The sequence below is a fragment of the Amphibalanus amphitrite genome, unplaced genomic scaffold, assembly GCF_019059575.1.
Source record: "Amphibalanus amphitrite isolate SeventyFive unplaced genomic scaffold, NRLGWU_Aamphi_draft 000250F_arrow, whole genome shotgun sequence".
Classification (NCBI taxonomy): domain Eukaryota; kingdom Metazoa; phylum Arthropoda; class Thecostraca; order Balanomorpha; family Balanidae; genus Amphibalanus; species Amphibalanus amphitrite.
The window spans coordinates 628,805-651,500 of NW_024881745.1; the positions used below are offsets into that span (position 1 = coordinate 628,805).

At 48.8% G+C, this 22,696-nt stretch overlaps 1 protein-coding gene across 1 annotated transcript; it reads left to right on the forward strand.

Annotated features, from left to right (window-relative positions):
* Window positions 1-2,605: 2,605 nt before the first annotated feature.
* LOC122386427 (protein obstructor-E-like) lies at window positions 2,606-20,903 on the forward strand. The gene is made up of 6 exons (XM_043375606.1): window positions 2,606-3,051; window positions 6,352-6,425; window positions 7,120-7,252; window positions 18,231-18,434; window positions 19,378-19,585; window positions 20,576-20,903. Exons 1-6 carry the CDS (start codon window positions 3,006-3,008, stop codon window positions 20,583-20,585), a joined length of 675 nt encoding a protein of 224 aa, XP_043231541.1. The 5' UTR covers window positions 2,606-3,005; the 3' UTR covers window positions 20,586-20,903.
* The last annotated feature ends 1,793 nt before the right edge of the window (window positions 20,904-22,696 follow it).

Here is a 22,696-nt window from a genome sequence, read left to right on the forward strand (position 1 = left end):
CGTTCTGATAATTGAAGAGAGGCGAATTCTGTCAACTGACCGGTGTGCAGCGTGCAGATATTGATACCTTGCAACTGTTATTTTTGTTGTAGTGTTGATTTTTCAAGTGAAGGTATGTTAACCCGCGCACCGACGGGGGGGGGGCGGATATCCGCCCCCCCCTGAGGTTTTTCGCGAATAGCGGGAAAACCGCGGCGCGTAGCGCCGCGAAATTTGGTATGACTATTCCCTTATCAATTTTACACATGGTGTGCAAGTTTGAACCTCCTACCTTTCAAGGTCAGGTCACCAGGTCACTTTGAATGACCCAACCTCAAGTCACTTTTTTGCAACTTTGTCACCGTGCCAGAGCTACAGTAGATGTCGGAGGCCTTTGAAAGTCGCAGGATGTTATTAGGTCATTAGTAGCTACAATTTGTATATCTCGGAATTTTGATATCGGTGACCTAAGGTCAGGTCAATTTCGCGACCTCCCCATTATAAGTCAATGGGGGAAAAATCAACTCCCTGTTTTTACCACTAAAACGGGTCGGAATGGCCCCATATACCATACATGACTTCATATACGATCAACCTTCACTACCTTGAGGTCTGTTTTGCTGTTGGGCAGCTGTGAGGTCATGTGACGTCATCAAAGGTCACCAAAGGTTTTTGGCCAATAACTCCGTACAGGAACAAGATACAGACGCGTGGATGGTCTCATTGTGTTCAGCTCGTCAAGACGCATCGAATGATATACATGATGACCTCGAGGTCACGTGACCTGAGGTCAACCTTTGACCTTGACCTTTCGAGGTCAACATATATATCATTCGATGCGGATTGACGAGAGGATCACGATGATGCCCTTAGTTTGTTCCTATCTTGACTAATTCGAAAGTTATTCGAGAAAAACTCTCTCCATATCTAGCGCCGCCATTTTGACTTTTTCGACCCCTGTGACGTCATCTTTGACCTGACCTGAAAATGACCTTAGTAAAAATTGTAGATCTTGACCGTGCGTATCCGATGCCGTTTACCGCTTGTCGCTATCTTGCTTCGTTCTCGAGATCTCAGGGGGGGGGCGGTCATCCGCCCCCCCCCCCGTCGGTACTAAGTTGGCGCAGACCCCCGTCGGTGCGCGGGTTAAGAATTGTTCTGCCTATTTGTTTATGGGTCAAACAACATCGGTGCTGGCGAGACTATCGTTTTTATGACAGGTAAAGGCAGTATGTTCAAATTACCCCACGGTGGGGCAATTTGAACACACCGTGACTTGGTGGAGAAGTGAGGCTATGCTTTTCAAGGTATGCTCGGCTCGTCCAAAAATGAGGCTTGCATGGTGAGAGCAAGTGACACTTGCGCTACTGAAGCAGTTTTTCTTCGTCCAGGGTTGAGCTGGAATTTGGTACAACGGAGAAGACGTAAAAATATGTTCAAATTACCCCACACTACCCTACTCCATCAAGTGAGGTAAGAAGTCGCACGACAATAGATAATCTCAGATATACATTGCAGAATGAATATTGAAACGGCGAAACTGAAAGCATGACATGCATGCAACAGGTGCCATTTTGGGAAAAAAGAACAGTGGGCACCTACAGGTAACCATGCATCTTGTGGTGATCCATTTGAATTGCTATTACGCCGGGCAGAATCCATTCATTAACCCTCGCCCATGTAGGGGGGGGGGTTGGTGCAACCCCCCCCCCCCCCTGAGGTTTTTCGGAAATAGTGTAAAAACGGCGGCGCGCAGCGCCGCCAAATTTTGGGTACCTTATGGGGCAAACCTTGCGCATCTTTTGATTAAAAAAATTTGACCGGGTCATGTCAGGTCACGGAGTTATGACGTCACAAAGGGAACAGCCTCCGGCCGGATTTTCACAAACTGAGTGCCAACGCCCGAGGTTTCCTGCCGGTGGTACGGACATCGGTTGATGGATCGTGATGAAACTTCCCATGCATGTTGGGGCAAGTATTGGCTCTCATATGGTATAAGAAACTTGACCGGGTCAGGTCAGGTCACGGAGCTATGACGTCACAAGAGGAACAGCGTCCGGTACTATTTTTGAAAAGCGCCCGAACCACTATTTTGCTAATTCTTGTCACCTCAATGGGAATATGCAGCAATATTAGCTTCTATAGGGAGCAAATGGACCTCCCAAATCCAAAAATACAATCAGATTTCAAAAATTTAAATTTTGATTTTTCGAATTTCTGCCGCCGACTGTGACCTTGCCGACTTCCGGCGCTCCCAACGCGCCATTTTTAGAGCTAGGGAAACGAAATACATACCAAACGATAGAGAATTGATCAAGGAACACGATAGTGAAGGTTTCAAGTCGATATCTCCCACCGTTTTGCCGCAATCGCCGCGGAAAGTTGAAAAAAGTCTATTTTTCCGAAAATTTGACCTTTGACCGGTCAAAAGTAGGTCAAATGTTGACCTAGGACCAAAAAATATACCACCAATCGCGAGATCTCGTTGAGAGCAATCCGTTGGTCTTTTCCGCTAAGCTCTACGACGCTCCGTTTTCAAACGCCAAGGGGGGGTCGCACCAACCCCCCCCTGCATGGGCGAAGGTGGCAGATCGCCGTTTACGGGCGAGGGTTAAAATGCTGCTTTTATCTTCAAGCACAATTGACGCGCAGAAAATTCTGGTGTCTTTTAGCCCTCTTATTGATAGGCTCGGTCGTAGATGCCTATACCTATCAGTAGCAGCGGGCATAATAGTCCCTCTGCCCTATCTCCCTCCGAAAATCTCACGACCTGCTGGACCGATTTTCACCATTCAAACGCCGCTGGTGGGCTGGGCTGGGTCTCAGCGGCACCTCCTCTCTCCCTTCCCTACCCTGTCACTCTTCAGGGCGGTGGCACCACGTGACCCTGGCGGCCCGCCGTCCGGCTGATCACGTGATGGCCGCGGGCGCTGGGCCGCTCGCCGCGCCCTTGACGACGTTGGCGGCAGCGGCGGCGGCGGCGGCGGTGGCCAGTCTCTCCGGCACTCGCACCGCGACAACTCGCCATGACCGCCATCCAGACCGCCGTGTTCGCCGCCCTGCTGGCCACAGGTGAGGGGCCGCTCTCCGTCGGAGACTGCAGGTCAGTAGTTCTGACACCGTGCAGACAGACGAGGGCGATTGAACGAGCCGCAGTGAAAGTGAAAGTCGTTTGAAAATGATTCTGGGAACGGTTCCCAAGCCTGAAATTACGGGCTTTGTTTGGTTTTAGGAATAGGAATTTGTGTTATTTTTAGCAGTTTATGTATGTATAGCGGAATGCACCTCGAGTCCATGTCGACGCCTAAATAATAATAACATATCGTCGCCCCAATAATAATAGAAAATCCAGTCCAAAGCAATCCTTTAGCCGAGAAGTTTGGTCAGCAGTCAAGTAACACCGATGCCCAAAGCACGGACTGACCCGTAGACCGGTGACTAGTACGTAATCCGATTTTTAGTCCATATACTGTCAACTCTGGTCCGAACTCCGAAGTTCGGCGATTCTGGTCCGTAGTTCGGCTTCTCTGGTCCGTAGTCCTTCAACTCTGGCCCGGCGAATCTATGTCCGTAATTGGTCAGCTGCGGCTCGTGCCTTAGGTTCGGGCGGTGACCTTCCAGGGTTGACCCAGTTCCAGCGGGTTTAGGGCGGGGCCACTTCTGTCCCGGCCAAGGTGCTCCCCATAGCGGTCACCTCACTCCGGACCGACACTGCCTGAAGTGGGCATCTGTACGGACCAAGATACGCTCGACAGTGAGCACTCTCCTCAGCAGGCATTTCAAAGCGGGTACTACCCTCTCCCATTGTTTATCGTGCTCCCGATCCAGACATACATACGTTCGACGTCTCTGCAACTCTCTCCGAGACTCCGCGACTCTCTCCGCGACTCCGGACTCTGTCCGAGACACAGAGCTCTGTCCGAGGCTCCCGACTCTTTCCAATACTCCATGGCTCTCTCCGAGACCTTGCGACTCTGTCCAAGGCTCCACAAGGCTCATGACTCTCCCCGATTCTCCGCCACTCTCTCCGATTCTCCGCGACTCTCTCCGAGCCTCCTTGGCTATCGAACACTCTCCATTGGTTCACCGGCTTCATGGTTCACTGGCCACCACTCTTCCCTGGCTCCCTTTCGATTGTCAGATTTTTATTCCAGTCTGATCGTCGTCATCGCACGCCTTTTCTTTTTTCGTTACTCTCGACCTGTGTCCGAGTCTCCAATATCAAAGTGCTCTTATCCGAATATTCATGGTAGGTGCATACTGCATATGGATTGAATCTTTGCTTTGTAGTTTATATCTGATTCGTCCAATATCACTAGCTGCGCTCTCCCCAACTCTCTCTCTCTCTCTCTCTCTCTCTCTCTCTCTCTCTCTCTCTCTCTCTCTCTCTCTCTCTCTCTCTCTCTCTCTCCCATACACTCTCTCTCCCCTCTCTCTCTCCCTCTCCAACTCCCCCTCGATCCCGGCCCCCGGGTGTCACAACAGCCTTTGCACATTCTGTGGAACAATGAGCGTCACGGCTGTGCCAATTCAGTCTCGCTCGTGCGCCCTTCGTTACGGAGTGCACACGAGATTGAGTGAGTTTCCTTCTCCCAGTTTTCGACAGTGCGGTGCAGTTGACAGTTGACATTCTCCACGGGATGATATCAGGGCAGACAGGTTTCCGTCGCGAGGGTGCGGACCGGCACGATATACATGTCTCTTGGCTCTGTAGATATGAGCCGTCAGAGATACCCGGCCGGGGAGATGGACAGACCGGTATAGCCGTCTGACGGTCACAGAGCTGGATGACGGATGACGGGTCTCAGGATGACGGGTCTCAGTGACGAGTTCAAGGTCACCGAGGCCGTGACCGTGCCTTTTTTTGTCGGCGACCCTGGGTCGAACCGGTTCCGCCGCGGCAGTGAGGCCGCGCCATCTCTGACGAGTCAGAATGTCGCCTCTGTGACAAAGTTTCATTGAGGCTCATTTCGGAAGGGTCCTGTTCACATCTCCACCCGGGCTTGCCATTTATACGGAGAGGAATGGACACGAGGGCCCATGCAGACGAGACGTTTGAACCTAAATACCGATGTGGATCTGTGTTCGAAGAATGCGAGATCCTAAGCCCAGCATTCCACTGCTATGCTGAGCGTAGACAGCGCAATGTCTATGTCTGCTAGGTGAAAGTGACTAGTTCAGGAACAGAGCCATCAAACTCTTGGCCACTTACTGTGTTCAAAACGGTATACATTATGAGAGGGATGTCTCCTCAAATGGTTCAAATTTAGCAGTTGTGGCAATGGATAATAATATGATTCATGAGTTACACTTAAAGTTTATCCGATAATTTTGACATGGAAATGAATTATGTAGCTGCAAATAACCCCGAGTAAAAACTATCATGAATGTAATTATAGTTGACTTTTCTGTAAGTTCAACAGTGTGTATGTATGTAGAACGGTGCAGTGCCAACTCAAGTAGCTCACCTCGTTTCTGCATGATTACATATTCCAGAATACCATTTGTCACGTCATGAAGTCCTTTCACTGTTCCATCATTCATCCAGTAATGGATACATGCAGGTACTCGCTAGGCTAGGGCTGTACGCCTATACGTAGCCTACTGTCGAATGCAGATCTATCCTTTATAGTAAGTAACACAAGGTGTTTTGAAAATTAGAGAACACTATTTGTTAGAATTGTGCAAGGTACTCACATAGGTAAATACTTTACAAGAGAAATCTTTCGGTGTCTTTTGCCCTGTGCACTTTCGGGATGAAATTTGTCATCTGTAGGGCCGTTAGCAGTTCGTGCATTGATTGTGAATTATAATTACACCATGCCCAGGTGATCTTACTCTATCTAAAGAGATACATGCTCCTCATCTATCCCTTCCATGTAACATTTGTGCTTCTGTGAACAGCACCTGCGTGTTTTGCCCTATCTAATCCGCATCTACCTAATCGTATCTTACTTCACTCCCCGGTCCCCATCGAGCCGTTTCCGGTTGGAGGGGTACTGTTGGGATGGGTACAGGGTGGGTGATTGATCCCGGCACCGGCGGAGGGAGGCAACGATCCATCCGGAGCAAAATTACTTCTCCGCGAGTAGGTACTATTTTTTCCGTTAGACGCACATGCAGCGCTGCAGTCTCCCGCTGGGCGTGGAGAAACAATCGAGAGTGCGGGATGGGGTTCCTTTCTTGCATGCTGTCGTCTCTGTATTTCAATAGTATACAGTACCTCTCTCTCTCTCTCTCTCTTCCTCTCTCTCTCTCTCTCTCTCTCTCTCTCTCTCTCTCTCTCTCTCTCTCTCTCTCTCTCTCTCTCTCTCTCTCTCTCTCTCTCTCTCTTTCTTGTTTCAGTTCCTGACAGTCTCTCTCTTGTTTCAGCGGCTGCCCAGCTGAGCGGCTGCGAGTACTCGGAAGGAGTACAAACGTACCCGGACCCCACCTCCTGTGACCAGGTAAGGAGTACAGACGATGTCCATCTATCTATTCTTTTTTATAAATTTAGTCCGAACCTTTTGAATGGAACGATTCACAAGGAGAGTGCCCCTCATAAGCGAAGCTTGTTGCGCTGACCCTGCCCTGTAGGCTCTACCCTCCGATCGCGCTATTCCAGTTATATGGCAGAATTTGGAGTCCAAAGTCAAAAGTCATAGCCCCGTGCACGGCCGGTCCCCTCACTGACTTCGCCTGGCTACGGCCTGCCACCAACGGCAACCATACCTGCCAGGAGGCCCATAAACGTCGAGCGCCCGTCGCGCTTCGAACCCGGACTGCTATTACCGGGAGCGCGTGCTCTCACCACGCGGAGTCCAGCACTCTACCGACTGAGCTACGGGACCGGATGTGATAATGGTTCCTCACCGAATCATAAGACTTCCGAACCGCTGCTGGGCGGGTTTGATTACAAACATCTTTCAACTGGTGCTGGATTTATATGATGATTTTGCTTATGATTCTAATGGCCAATTTTGGAGTGTCTGCAGTGTCGGCAGCGTTCAGTGTGTTGGCAGTTCTAAAAATGCACAAACGGTACCCTAGCCCTGGAGCGCGGCGGTGCCCGTCGCCCCTCCCCATCGTGGTGGCTAGAGTTGTTGTACCCTCCCCCCCCCCCCCCCCGCCTCACTGACCGATGCCTCTATGTGCCGACAGTACTACAAATGCACCAACGGCACGCTGACCCAGGAGCGGTGTGAAAACGGACTTCTCTACTCGGGCACCGGAGCTGTGCACGAGCACTGTGCCTATTACTGGAATGTCGACTGCGGCGACCGACCCAATGAGCGTGAGTATAAGGGGAGAGGGAGAGGGAAAGGGAGAGGGAGAGGGAGAGGGAGTCGGCCACTGCGGCGACCGACCCAATGAGCGTGAGTGTCTGGGGCTAGGGAGAGAGAGAGGGAGAGGGAGAGGGAGGGATGGAGGAGGAAACAGAAACGGAAAAGGAGATGGGGAGGACGGAAAAAAGATGAAGGAGAGTAGGTGGGATGCGTCAACTGCGGTGATCTTGTGATTGCAAATGTTCGAAAAAAGGAGGAGGAAGAGAGAGAGAAAACGAAACGGATGGACGAAGAGGGGGAATCCACTGCGGCTACCCTCCTATTTAGTGAGAGATGTGGTCCGCTGGGAGTGGGGACGCCGAGGATGGACAGAGCACCTGTACCCGTAAAATTTCAGAGGCTGCTCTATCCCTAGGGACAGTCGAAATGACTCCCCAGTGAAAGTTCTGGAGGAAAGAGGACATTAACCGCTTGGCTAGAAGACTGAGATAATATCCCAGCATGCAGCAATGTGAGGCGATTGTGCAACCGTAATTTGAGTCTGCACTGAAAACTTTTTTACCATTTCCTGAAGGGTAAACCCGCCATAGCATGGTAGCTTGACACACAGACGTTTTTTACCACCTTCCAGATGGTAAATTTTACTCTTTCATGAAGAGTAAACTCGCCAGGGAGGGGTAACATGACACACAGACGTTTTTTACCATCTTCTGAATGGTAAACTCTTTTGATTTACTCTTGTCTAGAGTGTAACATTTTTTGGGTTACACTCTTTGAAAGGGTAAATCTTAAACGGAACCCTTTTCTAGGGAGTAACGCATCATCTACTCTGTGCTTTACCCTCCTACAGAGAGTATATTCTTCTGGTCTACCCTTTGTCACATGGTAATGTTTACTCTTTCCTTTAGTGTAAACCCCCCAGAGGATGGTAACAGACTCACAGACGCTTGCTTCAGAAGCTTCACGAAGCTTCTGTTAACCGGAGCTCACCAACTAAAAAACACATGCTTCAAGAGCAACAATGTATATTTGGCTTCCGTACAAACAATACGAGGGGCACACCAGCCATGAACATTGTGAGACTCTTCACTTATGCATACGAATTTATACGAAGCGTTCAGCAATGCACAAGCGGTAAATAAACACCACGATACAACTTGAATGCACTTTGAATGTGAATACAAGACATTCAGCGCCCTCATATTGGATAAGGCACAGCGCACAATATTTTAAGAGAGCGACGGCGTTCCTGGGTGGTCGCCCGTCTGCGTGAGATAATGAGACTGGATCACTACAGTGCAAGGCTTTTTCAAAGTCACCAACAAAATGCATAAACTTGTAGCATCACAACAAAATTAATGTACGTACTCACAACCTAGGCCACGTGGCCGTGCACGGGGTCCTGTTAACCAGGTCAAATTAGCACCACTCAACGGCATGCAATGCTCTAGCACATCGGTACTTACAATAAAATGTCCACAGAGGCTCTATAGGCGATGAACAACACGCAAGCACAATCACCAACGGCCACGCCGCGCGGCACCGACACTGCTCACATCCTCTCTCGGAGACCAACGGCCGAAAACTGACAGATGCGCGCGGCCTTCAAACCGCAAACGGCCGATCTCGTTTCTGATTGGCTGAGTGATTCCATTTCAAATATCATCTTCACGAGGGTAAACAAGATCCACGCATGAAACGACTATCTGTACACGAGTCACGATACCCAGAAGGAAAGAGTTTTCGTGATGTTCTGGATCGCGAGAGTAATATTGATATTTACATGGTAATAATACTCTTCGCTGGCGAATAAGGTCATATTAACCACGTACCGTTACTATGCACATAATGGTAGCAAAGAGTTACCCTTTCAAAATACTCTTATCTTGCTGGTTTGATGAAAATGAACCCTCCAGGAGGTAGTAAAAAAGTTTTGAGTGTGATGATGGGCATTGAGTGAATTACTGTTGTGACAGCCGACAGGTAACACGGGAACATTGCAAACATGAAATTAATTTAAATCAATTAGGTATGTGTCATCAGAGTACTGTCGAACGGAGATGAAGACAAACTTTGCCAATAACTGTATCGGTGATAGACTGACGATCACTAAGCCTTCTATCATGTTCACTAGAATCAAAAACTGTTTTGAATAGCTGAACTCTTGAGCCTCTAAAGGCCGTCATTCTCTTCACGGCTCTGTGTGGTCCGTATCAGGCAATCGATCAGCTGGTCTGAGACAAGAGAGAGATAACCAGCCTCCTCAGATAGAGAGGAGGCTGGTTATCCTATCTCCCTCCTATCTCCGTCAGACAAGAGAAAGATAGACAGCCTCCTCTGGGCTCCAACTGGGATGAGACAGCTGCTGTTGCACAAGCGCGGTTACCACATCGATCATGGTATGATAGAGTACATATGACTTTCAGGCCCCTCCACTTTTAGGTTTATTTGCAATAACGCCTGGATTCGGATATTGTTAAGATTATATTGTGTTCAACAAGTATACTCAGTGCAACAATTAACAGACAGAAACAAAATCCGGCATCCGGTGAACAGCGTGATAGGCACGAACATAGTGCTCCAAGGTCGGCGAGGGCTGTGCTTGCCATCTCGTCCTTACGCCATCTTGAAATTTAACCTTCGCCCCAGTGGGGGGGGGGGCATATGTTACCACCCTGTCGCGTTTTTTGCGTGTGAATAAAAAACCGCGGCGCTTAGCGCCGCGCCGCTTGGGGTAGCTTTTGGTACATCAATTTTGGACAATGTGTGAAATTTTTGGCCCCAGGTCATGTCAGGTCAGGTCACCAGGTCAAGTTAACCCTCGCGGGCCCGGGGGGGGGGCGTTTTTCGCCCCCCTGGCGAATATTTGCGATAGCTCCCGAACGCTTAGGGATAGGAAAGCGAAACTTTCAGTACCTTATCTCCCATCAATTTGACATCTTCTGAAGTAAAAATTTTTGACCTAGCCCCCTTGATGACGTCACAAGGTCGATTTTTCTAGACCCCTGCAAGGCAAACTTCGGCGTCACAGACGCGAACTTCAAATAGCTGCTAAAAATAGAGTTTTAGAGATAAAGACAAATTACGAGCACGGTTGTGTAGCGTTTGACCTAGAGAAAAATAGAAAAATAGTTTTGGTGACCTGAGGTCAGAGGTCAGGTCAACGACCCCGAAATGTGGTTTTAGTTTTTCGCAAATAACTTCGACAAAAATGGTCCTAGAGCTACGGCAGTGGTACCATCGCATTCGCCGTGTCAAGCCGCGTCGAATGATATATATTTTGTTTGGAAAAGGTCAAATTTTATGTTGACCTCATGTGACCTCGAATGACCTTTGGTTGACCTTGACACATGAAAGGTCGTTTATAATGGATTTGTACCCGCTGATCACGAATCTGGCATCCATTTTCCTCTAAGCCTTCATTTAGAGCTTCCGGATGGCAAAATTGTCTTATTTATTATTACTAACTTGAATTAGTGAAATAGCCTCTAGCAAGGATACTCTTCTGTGACCTTGACCTTTGAGCAGCCTTGTATCGTAAGATGAACCACAAATAGGGAACTGATAAGCCTCCAAACATTTCAAAAAGTCTTGGAAGTTAGCACGCAAGATGTACGAAAAAGTGCAAAGTTTGAGGTCAATTGTGAGCGTGACCTTGACCTTGACCTTTGATTTTGAGCACATATTCGGAATCCTCAGATTCTCTTCTTTCGTTTGATACCCAATTTTGCCGGTTTGATGCATCTTGCCATCCTCTAGAAGGCTTACTTTGAGATCACTACACATGTGCCGGTTTTTGCCTTTGACCTTGACCTCTGACCTTGAAAATTGACCTGAGGTCAAAAATTTTAGGTGCTTTAGAATCGTCTCGTAAGGACCTTTCGTTTGGTATCGCTTTTGTTTCCGTAGCTCCCTTATTTACGGAGTTAGACAGGGGGGGGCGAAAAACGCCCCCCCGGGCTGCGGTGGTTGGGATTACCCCCCGGGCCCGGCCGGGTTAACTGACCAAGCCTAAAAAAGGTTTGCAATCATGTCCAGCCTGCAGTGTTTGTCGGAAAGGTTTTAAACTTGGTGGATTGCATGCTGTTATGGGCGCCTATAATTTGTATATCTCGGATTTTTTATATCCATGACCTAAGGTCAGGTCAGTGGCGTGACCTTTCCATTACAAGTCAATGGAGAAAAATGAAAATGCCTCTAGATCCATGTGTACGCATCGGAATAGTCCAAATATTTCAGAATCGCAATGATTTAGTCCACTCGTGATGACCAAGGTGTCATTTTTGGTGCTAGCCTCTAGACAGGTCATCCGAGGTCACTTGAGGCTACAAACAGTTTTTTGCCAATAACTCGCGATTGGAAAGAGATAGAACGCTGGGGATGGTCTCATTGTGTTTGTCTTGTTGAGACGCATCGACTGATATGCAACATGACCTTTTCCGGTAAGGTCATGACCTTGACCTGAGGTCAAATTTTCAAGTTTACCTTTCAAGGTCAAATTATAGTTCATTCGACGCGTCTCGGCGAGGGGAACACGATTCTGGCCATAGAAATGTCGTGGCTTTTTGTAGTCGAAAGTTATTGTCGAAAAACACTTTTCGTAAAAAGAGCTATTTTTGGAGTTTTTGCCCTCTGGAGGCTAAACCGTTGACCTGAGGTCAATATTGACAATGACCTTTTCAAAAGAAGAGTTCAAAAGCTATCGTTTGCTATTCCATGCCTTTTTCTAGCTAGCATAGTTCCTGAGATAGCGGCATGTTTCCTGAAAGATATAATGACAATTGGCAAATTTTGACCTTTGATGACCTCTGGTGACCCCAATATTGCTCTAAGGTGAAAAATGACCGAAATACTTTCAAACGTACGCACTGAGAGCTATCGACTGCTTTTTACCGCGTCTTTCTAGCCCTCTTAGTTTTTGAGTTAGAGGTGGGTGGTAACATATGCCCCCCCCCCCCCCCACTAGGGCGAAGTTGGCTGAGACCGCCACTGGGGAGCGGGTTAAATAGTATCTGGGTTGTGGTCAAGACAAATCGGACGCTGTCTTTTTAGCTGCCAGCCGCACAAGCCATAGGTATACGAGGAATTTTTCGCGTTTAGAACTGGTAACAATTTGGGTTATGGACGCAGTCATTTACTACGATGTTCCAATGATTTAGAAAAAAAAAACTCACCTCGACAGATGTAACAGGTAATGTCAGGGGAAACCAGTTCCATTTTCCCACAAAGCTGAGGTCGCCGTCGTATGCTGAAGGTCGGCCGTTCGCTGGCTGGTTTGGTGAGAGGTTGTGCAAGATGGAACGTAGGTATGTAATTTATTACACTGAGGCTCGACCAAACGCTGGGTGGCTGAGGTCAATGAGGCCCAGCTGTTTCTAGCACTGAGGAGTCTGTGAAAAGTACCGGACAGTCTGGGCTGTACCGGACAGTGTTTGTGGTACCAGACAGTTTGTGGAGTACCAGACAGTCTGTATTGTACCGGACAGTCTGGGGAAAGTACCGGACTGTCTGGTCTGAACAGTCTAGGTGTAGGGTGCAGCGGTAAGCGGTAATTGGTATGGGCGATGCAATGCAGTCCGCCCTCACAGCCTGCCCTGCAGCTGATGTAAAATGCATCCCAGCTGCAGCCCGTATTGATGCGGCCTCATCATTGCGTCTCTATCTGCCCAGGCCAGTCAATCATGGCTGTGGGACTGGAAGACTATCGGTTCGGTACTGACAGGCTGTTGTGCTGTCAGGGACTGTCACTTTGTCACGCTGTCAGGACTGACCAACGGAGCCGCTGCCTCTCCATTGCCGCCGGTGGTGCGCATGAAGGCTGACTGATCTTACATCATACATGAGACATGTCCAAATGTCTCACGTACCTCTTACACTGCGCCTCAGACATTGCCCCGATATCAGCCGCAAAAGAAAGCAGGTCTTTCGAAACCAGAGCACCGCAACTGGTGTTCGTTATTATTCACATTGTCTCAGAAGCCTTCAATTTTCCTCAGCCTCGGCCACTTCGAGTGATAAGTGCTAGTTTGACATGCTGAGCTGTTGAAGCAAACTTACTACACACCCAAAATCTTCTCTGACAGATACGGTGTCCAGCGTTCATTGAACTAGCAGTTCTCCTCTCACGTCAATGGAACGATTGCCGTGGATCTGCTGATTGTATTCCGATACCGGCGTCGGTCCATCGCCAGTAACGGTCCCTCACCCAAAAGGAGGTGAACCGACATAAATCAGAACAACGTGGAGGAGAGGAGGGAGAGAGAGAGAGTGAGAGAGAGAGAGAGAGAAAGAGAGAGAGAAAGAGAGAAAGAAAGAGGGAGATATATGGACAGAAAGAAGAGAGAGCGGAAAGAGAGAGAGAGAGAGAGAGAGAGAGAGAGAGAGAGAGAGAGAGAGAGAGAGAGAGAGAGAGAGAGAGAGAGAGAGAGAGAGAGAGAGAGAGAGAGAGAGAGAGAGAGAGAGAGAGAGAGAGAGAGAGCACCGCTCGCCTGTTCCTCCGTCATTCTGTATCGCGCCGCTCCCACCCCCCTGCCGCTCGGTTGAGCTGCGGGACCGGACCGCTGCTTCTCGTGCCGGCTAGTGCCGTTACCTACCTCTATCTCTGCTAGTGATCTACAGCCCCCAGCTGTGGACGGTGGGGGGGGGGGGGGAAGGGGAGGCAGCTCGAGCTCTCGTGCGCCCGCAGTGTGTCAAGAGCACGCCCTGGGCGAGGTCTCAGCTGGCGGCTCACGGCAGCAGGAACAGGGAGAAAGTGCTCTCACTCCGACAGCCAACAGTAATTAGAGCACCACAATTAACGCTAACTCGGCTGCAAGCTTAACGACAGAAACCTCGCCCCTGAACTTTCTTATATGAAAGCCGTGCTTGTAATGACACTGGAATTGCTAGAATATATCTTTCGAGGATACGAACAACAATATATTTGCCATACTAGTTATTCAATTGAAACAAAAGTTTCTGAATAGCCGTGGTCCGAGCGTGGTCCGTACACGTGGTCCGTCCGTGGTCCGGTCCTGGTCCGTCCGTGATCCGTGCGTGGTCCGGGCGTGGTCCGACCGTAGACGGTCTGCGGACCGGCCCTGGTCCGGCCCTGGTCCGGGTGTGGTCGGCGGCGACCTTCAGAGAGCGGCACCTCGACGCGGCGCGGGCCGGAGCGGTGCGGCGGCCCGCAGCCTCTGTGACCTCGAGCTGTGGCGTGGCGCCGGGCGGCCTCTGAGCGGCTGGGGCTGGGCTGGACAAGTGCTGAGGGCTGGGCTGGACAAGGGCTGAGGGCTGGGCTGGGGCTTGACTGAGGCGGGGGCTGGGCTGGGGCTTGGCTGTGGTGGGCGCTGGGCTGAGCTGCAGGCTAGGCTGGGCTGGGCTGGTCTGGGGCTGTGGCTGTGGCTGGGGCTGGGGCTGGGGCTGGGCAGTGCATAACAGCGCTGTGCGTTTTGGTAGAAATGCTCGTGGCAAAAAGCAATGCGTCGTGAAATCTCTGTCATATGCAAATTTAAACATGCCTGCTGGCTAAAGTGTGGATGGGCTGTGTATTTTTTTTCTCTCTCTCTCTCTCTCTCTCTCTCTCTCTCTCTCTCTCTTCCTCTCTCTCTCTCTCTCTCTCTCTCTCTCTCTCTCTCTCTCTCTCTCTCTCTCTCTCTCTCTCTCTCTCTCTCTCTCTCTCTCTCTCTCTCTCTCTCCTCTCTCTCTCTCTCTCTCTCTCTCTCTCTCTCTCTCTCTCTCTCTCTCTCTCTCTCTCTCTCTCTCTCTCTCTCTCTCTCTCTCTCTCTCTCTCTCTCTCTCTCTCTCTCTCTCTCTCTCTCTCTCTCTCTCTCTCTCTCTCTCTCTCTCTCTCTCTCTCTCTCTCTCTCTCTCTTCGGGACAGCGAATCTGTAGACCACTCTATCTACAGCAAAAGTGTGATCATACCGACGAAGAATTGGAACCAGACTTGTGCCAAGGTCCCAAAAAGGTCCGAGATCCAGGGTTCGCAGAGTCCAAGGTCTGGGACCTTGATGGATCCTGGACCTTGCATTGTCATTTTAGTCGTGAGACCTTGGAAACCCAGGACCTTAAAACATCAATGTGCCGCGAGACCTTGGAATCCCAGGACCTTAACATTTGCATATGTCGCGAGACCTTGGAATCCCAGGACCTCAACATTTGTATATGCCGCGAGACCTTGGAATCCCAGGACCTCAACATTTGCATATGTCGCAAGACCTTGGAATCCCAGGACCTCAACATTTGCATATGCCGCGAGACCTTGGAATCCCAGGACATCAACATTTCATGTGACATCAACATGAGACCTTATAGAAACCCAGGACCTCAACATTTCATATGCCGTGAAACCATGGAAACCCTGAAACCATGGAAACCCAGGGGGTCAGGACCTCAAAATTTTGATATGCTGCAAGACCCTGCAGAATGCAGACCTTCAGTCCCAGTTTTATTATTTGTCATGGGATCTTCGGAGAAGGGTCTGGATCTATACCATCATATTCTTGAGGGACCTCAAGAATCCTGGAAGCTGGACCATGAGGTTTATGTTGCACATGGCCACTAAGGACCCTGCACTAGGTTTTGTCTGTAAACACTTCAGTAAATATCTATGGTTGAGCGTGAGCCGCTGAGCGACCAGCTGCAAGGGGCTAAGATAGATACATGAAGAGAAAATGAACCAGACTGTGTAGACATATACAGAGCCAAATCATTGTCATGGCTGTGAGGCAGAACTGGAACAAGAGACATGGTAGCTTTTTACATCATCAATGTTATGGATTATGAAACTGTCAAACAGTGGGCAGTGGTGGTTTGGAAAGTTCTTTTCTAATCTCACCTCACATATTTTCTGGGCCTTGTTTTCTGGGTTGTGATATGCCGGGCTTGAAGCTACTTGGAAGCTGCCCTGACCCACTGACCAAGCAAGTGTCAAACTTATTCGATTTGCAAGTCATCAAATCACCATTGCGCAATGAGCATCCAATATAAGCAATGATTCCATGAGCATGACAGTTCAACTTTTCCGTTTAGCAGGTTTTCGTCGGACAGTTTTTCGTCTGCAGATTTTCGTCTGCAGACTTTCGTCTATGAATTTTTCGCCTGTGCATTTTTAAGTCCGCGCATTTTTTTCGTAAGGACATTTTCCGCCTCGTCCAGACGAAAAAATGCCGGACAGTAAAACACTCCGACGAAAAATGCACCAAATCAATTCGTAGACGAATAAATGCAAGACGAAAAAGTCAGACGAAAATCTGCCGACGAAGAACCGTCTGACGAAAAAATTGTCAGATGGAATTTTGTTCAGAGCCTAATGTGAATGAACAGTAAGTAAGGTTTGCGCTCGCTGATACTCATATCCAGGGCCCTGCTCGGTCGCTGTTTTTATATCAGCGTGCTGTCGGTTATTGCTGGCGCGGCTTGGCCTCTTATTGGTCTAACGAATAGACCACTTGAATTCGACCAATGAGGAGCCAAGAAGTTAGCAGCATGGTCGCAGCCTGCTGATAAATAAACGGGGTGCGAACAGAGCTCTAGGTATTATGTAACTGAATGTGCAGAAAATCGAAAGCATATACCTATCCAATTCAATTTTCCATTTTTTGAAGCCTGTAGGTTTTATTTCTGGTTTTTTATCTTGCCTGAAAGAATACTTGGATTTCTGTCTTCAATAACTGTAAGGTGCTATCCTACATTCCTAATGATCAGGTAAGATTGATTTGAAAGAACATGACAATACAAATGCAAGGTACCTATTACCTACCTATATTTTTATGAATTTGTCCGGTTAAAGAAGGAGAGATTGATATCATGATTCATCTTTGACTTTGACTTGTGTTGAAGCTCCCCCTACCTATGTAGTATGTTGGTAAATGATAAAACCACCACAAGTTTGCATAGGTTCTGCCCCTTTCAATGTTGCTGGGCATCTGTTGGCAGAATATTTAGAAGTAAGCCTGCTCATCAGAATGTTAGTTTAAGTTCTTGTTGTGGGACGCTGAATACTTTGGATCCTGAGATGTATTCTTGCCGTGGGACCTTGAGGACTGTGGACCCTGAACTCTGAAGTGTATACTTATCATGGGACCTTGGGGACTGTGGATCCTGAAATTCATGCTTGTCGTGGGACCCTAGGGACTGTGGATCCTGCAATACATTCTTGTCGTGGGACCTTGGGGACTGTGGATCCTGCAATGTATGTTTGCCGTGGGACCTTGGAAACCTTGGATTCTAGAAATTGAATTTGCCGTGGGACCTTGGAAACCTTGATTCTAGAAATTGAATTTGCCGTGGGACCTTGGAAACCTTGGATTCTAGAAATTGAATTTGCCGTGGGACCTTGGAAACCTTGGATTCTAGAAATTGAATTTGCCGTGGGACCTTGGAAACCTTGGATTCTAGAAATTGAATTTGCCGTGGGACCTTGAGGATCCTGGATCTTGATTTTTGGTCACGGCACAAGTCTGATTGGAACAATAACCTCCAGCTCAATCTCGGATATTGTGCAATCTTAAAAGTTTGAATGCGTTTTATGCCAAGTGCGGGAACTCAGAACTGGGTATTCGAATGATTATGATAGCACAGCCAGCCTTTGTCAATTGATGAACAATGGGCCAATTTGCCGTGGAGTTTCGATGTTTCAACCACCAAGGCCAAAGAAGGGAACGGGCTGCTTTCGTGTGTTGCCCTTGAATTTTGAAATTATAGGAATGTTGGTGTGAATTAGTAAATGCCGATTGTGTCATTCTATATAAAATGATTGTCGTAGCTGTGTGGACCATAGGCGGCCGCCGCCGCGCTGGTGGACTCCCGTTGACTGAGTTCAACCGGAGTATTTATTTTTATTCGCTCTTATCATCCTCTCATTTGTGATTAGACAAGTCAGTTAATCTTCTGACCAGTCAGTTACCCACATGACCAATCAATTACCCTCCTGACCAGTCGGTTGTCCTTCTATCCAGCAAGTAATCCTGATCCATCGCTAACCGCTGCGCCCCTCTCTTTCAGTGAAGGCCTCCCGGGACGGCGGCGCCTGCCCCTACAGCTTCGGCCTCTTCCCGTCAGGAGAGGGCTGCACCGACTACTTCGTCAAGTGCGCCTACGGCCAGCCGCAGCCGGAGCTGTGCGCCGAGGGACTGGCCTACGACGAGCGCACCCACTCCTGCAACTGGCCCGACCTGCTGCCTGAGTGCTCCGTCGGAGATGCTGAGCGTGAGTACCGAGTAGACACCGGGCGCCGAGCTGAGCTATAACAGGTGGCAGCACCGATCTGTGGCACAGGTGGCAGCACTAGCAGCACGGTTCCAGGGTATCCGGATACATAGCCGAAAGGCGATTTGCCGAATGTCATTTTGCCGAATGCAGTTCGCCGAATGTCATTTTGCCGATGTGCTTTTTCCCGACGTGTCAAAAATGCTAAAAGTCGAGGTGCCATTTGCCGACATGCCTTTTTGCCGAAATGCCAATTTGCCGAAATACTTGTTAGCCGAAATGTAAATTTGCCGAAATGCGATTTGCCGAAATGTTGATTAGTCGAAATGTTGATTAGTCGAAATGTCAATTAGTTGAAATGTAAATTTGCCGAAATGTAAATTTGCCGAAATGTAAATTTACCGAAATGTAAATTTGTTTCGACAAATTAGCATTTCAGCAAACTAGCATTTCGGCGCATTGGCATTTCGACTAATTGACTTTTCGGCAAATTGACATTTCGGCAAATTAGCATTTCGGCAAATTGACAGTTTCGACTCTTTGCACGTCGGCAAAAAGGCATGTCGGCTAATTGCATTTCGACTTTTAGCACTTCGCCTTTTTGACACGTCGGCAAAAACTAAAAAGACACGTCGGCAAAATGCATTCGACATATTGACATTCGGCGAATAAGCATTCGGCAAAACGCAGTTCGGCAAATCGTCCTGTAACCCGGTTCCAGAGCCCTGGCGGTCGCTGCTGGAGAGTAGGTATAAGGGGTTAGGGGGAATCCGTTCACTGAAGCTTCCCAGATTCAAGAAGGATCCCTTTCTATTTTATTTTGTCGTTCTCATGTTCCTTTTCTCTAAGATGCTGAAAGCTAAAAATACTCAACGTAGTTTACTTTTACCTGATTGCGGACTAAGGTATCATGCTGACCCCCCCCCCCCCCCCTTCCCCACAGAGCTGGTGGGCTACTCGTGCCCGGAGAAGATCCCCGCCAGCTCGGCGTCGCTGCGTTTCGGTCAGTTCCCTCGGTTCGCCACCGGCCAGTGCGACCGGCTGGTGACCTGTGTCAACTACTACCCCCGCCTGACGCGCTGTGAGGAGGGCACCGCCGTCGACGAGAACTCGCTCACCTGCGTGGACGCTGCGCTGGTGCCCGGCTGCGGGTCAGTACTGGGAGGGGACAGGGGTGGGATTGAGGGGACAGTTAGGGTCAGTAAGTACAGATAGGGGACAGGACAGGGGACAGTACGGTTAGTGAGGGACAGTGGACAGAGGTCGCCACCCTGGTGCCCGGCTGTGGGTCAGTACTGGGAGGGGACAGTGGGTCAGTACTGGGAGGGGACAGGGGTGGGATTGAGGGGACAGCTAGGGACGGAACAGGGGGACGGGAGTTACGTTTTTTAAGGTCACTGAGTAAATCTCAGAAAGATTCAACCAGGAGTTTAGCCTAGACAAACTAAGCTATACCGTTTAGATTAGATGCCGTTTGAGTTTTTACCATCACAGCCTTCCATCAATGCCCTACCTCAATGTTAAAGGGACTATCCCACCTTTAACATGGGGTTTGAGTTGAGATAGCCAAGTTTGAGGCGAGGTTCAGAAACCACTATCTATCTAGGTTGCAACCCCCGCGGCCTCTTGGTGTTGAAGAAATTCGTTCACTTCATTTGAAAATGGGCCTTGTACAAGGCCCTATCTTCAACATGGAGCGACCGTTAGTGTGACGTCACCTCGTTTAGTCATTCTGATTTAAATGGGTTTGTTCGTTGAAAAATCGCTTAAAACTTGGTCCGAACTTTGTTGTGGTGCCTACAGAGTAAAAAGAATCAGCTTTATGACAGTAATGTGCAGGCCTGGGGAAGGAGGTAATGTTGGGCTGTGACGTCACATATTTGAAAGTTTGTGTTTGGAATATGGGAAGCCTAAGATGTTTAATGAAAAATAAATGCCAGAACCGTGTTCCTGGTCATCCAATCTATAAAGTCGGGCACAATTTAACTGGTTTTAACAACATTTTAGAAGGTGGGATAGTCCCTTTAACCCCTACATCACTGTAACTCTGTCAGAGCCCTCTATCAAGCATCTGACTCGGTATAATAATCCCTTTATCACGTTTGTAACAAGTCTGACCTGACCCCTCTGTTTCTCCACAGGTACCAGTAAATATACAGAGGAGGCCAGGAGCCGGCACCGCCGGCCACACTGCTTCCACAGTCCACCTGCAGAGTCCACAGTCCACCGACGGCTGTCCACAGTCCACCGGTGACTGTCCACAGTTCACCAGTGTAGAGCTGGCCTCTGGCTCCATTCAAATTTCCAAAGACCGGTATTCGGTCCACCACGCCCGTAAAATCAGATGTGGCCCTCTGACTGTGGACCAGCATCTATTTTGAATATCATCGTTGGTCATAGAGGTCTAGGATGGCAATGGGTTTGTAAATATATTAAAAATATGGCAAAATATACGTGTGTACTTTTGTACCACGAGTTTTGAGCATGTGGGGATGTATAGTCGACTACAGAATGATGTTCCACTTTTCACAGGCAATTATTTGCCTGGGGTGGTAGGCTGTGCCGCATCACACGGGCTGAGTTCACAAATTATAGCTTTGTCCCAATGCTCACAATCGACACGCTTAATTGCGTGATAAACGGCACAACTTAGCGTTCCGGTCAACTGATAGCTTCTGAGGGGTGGAACATCATTCTGTATGTAGTCGACTAGGGAAGGAACAAACCATAGGTATAGTCTGTTCCATATCAAGCTTGCAGTTGGAGTTTCTTCGGCAGGTCACTCCTCCGCTCAAGAATTTGCTTTTTTTTTTTGCTCCGCCAGCCTAAAGCCAGTCTGGAGCCGGGGGTCATTACATCTGGCAATTTTGGCCAGGAACAAAGTTTTACGTTAGGCCGGTTTATGTGAACCCGGAAGCAATAGCAACGTGGGAGCCTATCCTTAGTGTGTGTGAGCAAATCTAATGGGGGAACTTACTTTTGCCGAAGTGCCGAAAAAGCCGGAACAAAACACAGATGAAGAAACGGTAACATTTATTTACATCACATATTCATACACTTGTGTAAGGTGTCAGTGTACTGGTGTGGGGTGTATTGGTCAGGGAAAAAGTCCTAAATAACAAAAAACCTGACGCCTATTGCAAAGGGGAAAACCCCGCGCTGAAGCCAAAGAGCGCGGGGAAAAACCCCTACAGTTGTTTAATCTAATGTGTAGGAGGTAAAAGGGAAGGGATAATGACGGCCCCGTGCTGGGGAGGGGCGCCCGGCGACCACAGGCGTAAACACCTTGGCTGCCAGTCGGCGTTGGCTCTCAACGACTCCGCCTTAGCGGGTCGGAGAGCGCAATAGGGGGCCGCCAGTTACACATGCCAGTTACACAGTGCAAGAAACATCAATGGCTAGAGCGCGAGCACACGATGCATTCAAAAGGAGAATGTAAATAAACGACCGGGATTTAGGTTGTACCATGGGTGAAACTTTGACATCACCATTGGGGTCCCAAATGTCCAAGGGGGCCTCCATTTAGTGGGGGCCTCCAAGCAACTAGGGGCCTCCAATGGCACTCAGAAGCGCTAATTTACGAACCACGCCAGGGCCTCCTCTAGCCCTCGCCCGCACATGCCATTTTCCCATCCTAGAACGCACATGGGGGGGTGGTTGCCACCCCCCCCCCCCCGCGCCATTTCGTTCCTGTTGGAGATAGAGCTTAGCGGTAAAGACCAAAAAGATTCTTTGGGAAGAGACGAATCCAATGATACCCAGTTTTACCTTCTCAGGTCAGTCATTGACCTTCCAGGTCAGGTCAAACTAAAAAATGTTGCGGTTTTGGGTCACCGTTTGATATCAAGTGTGCTGCTTATCAAATACCGATGACGATGCTGTTTTCTGGTGCCAAGCCAGCTAGAACCTCTTTGTCACACTACCCGACCAGAATTTTGCTGCTGAGGTCATCTCAGGTCAAGTTAGGTCAAGGTCAATTATATGTGTTTGTATGTCTGTGTGTGTCTGTGTGTATACTGATGTGTGCACCGATTGTTTTTGGGTCCATATTACATGAAATCATGATCTGAGAAGCTTTTACCAAAAATGCAGTCAAAAAACTTCAAAAAAGTAAATTCAGCTTGCCTAAAACGCAATTATCTTAGATGACCTAGGTTGACCTTGACCCTGACCTTGACCCCTGTACATCGTCGAACAACATGTTCCATGATAGGTGGGAGGTAAGACTGGCAAAAAAGGCCGAAATCAGGGTGTCAAAAGCT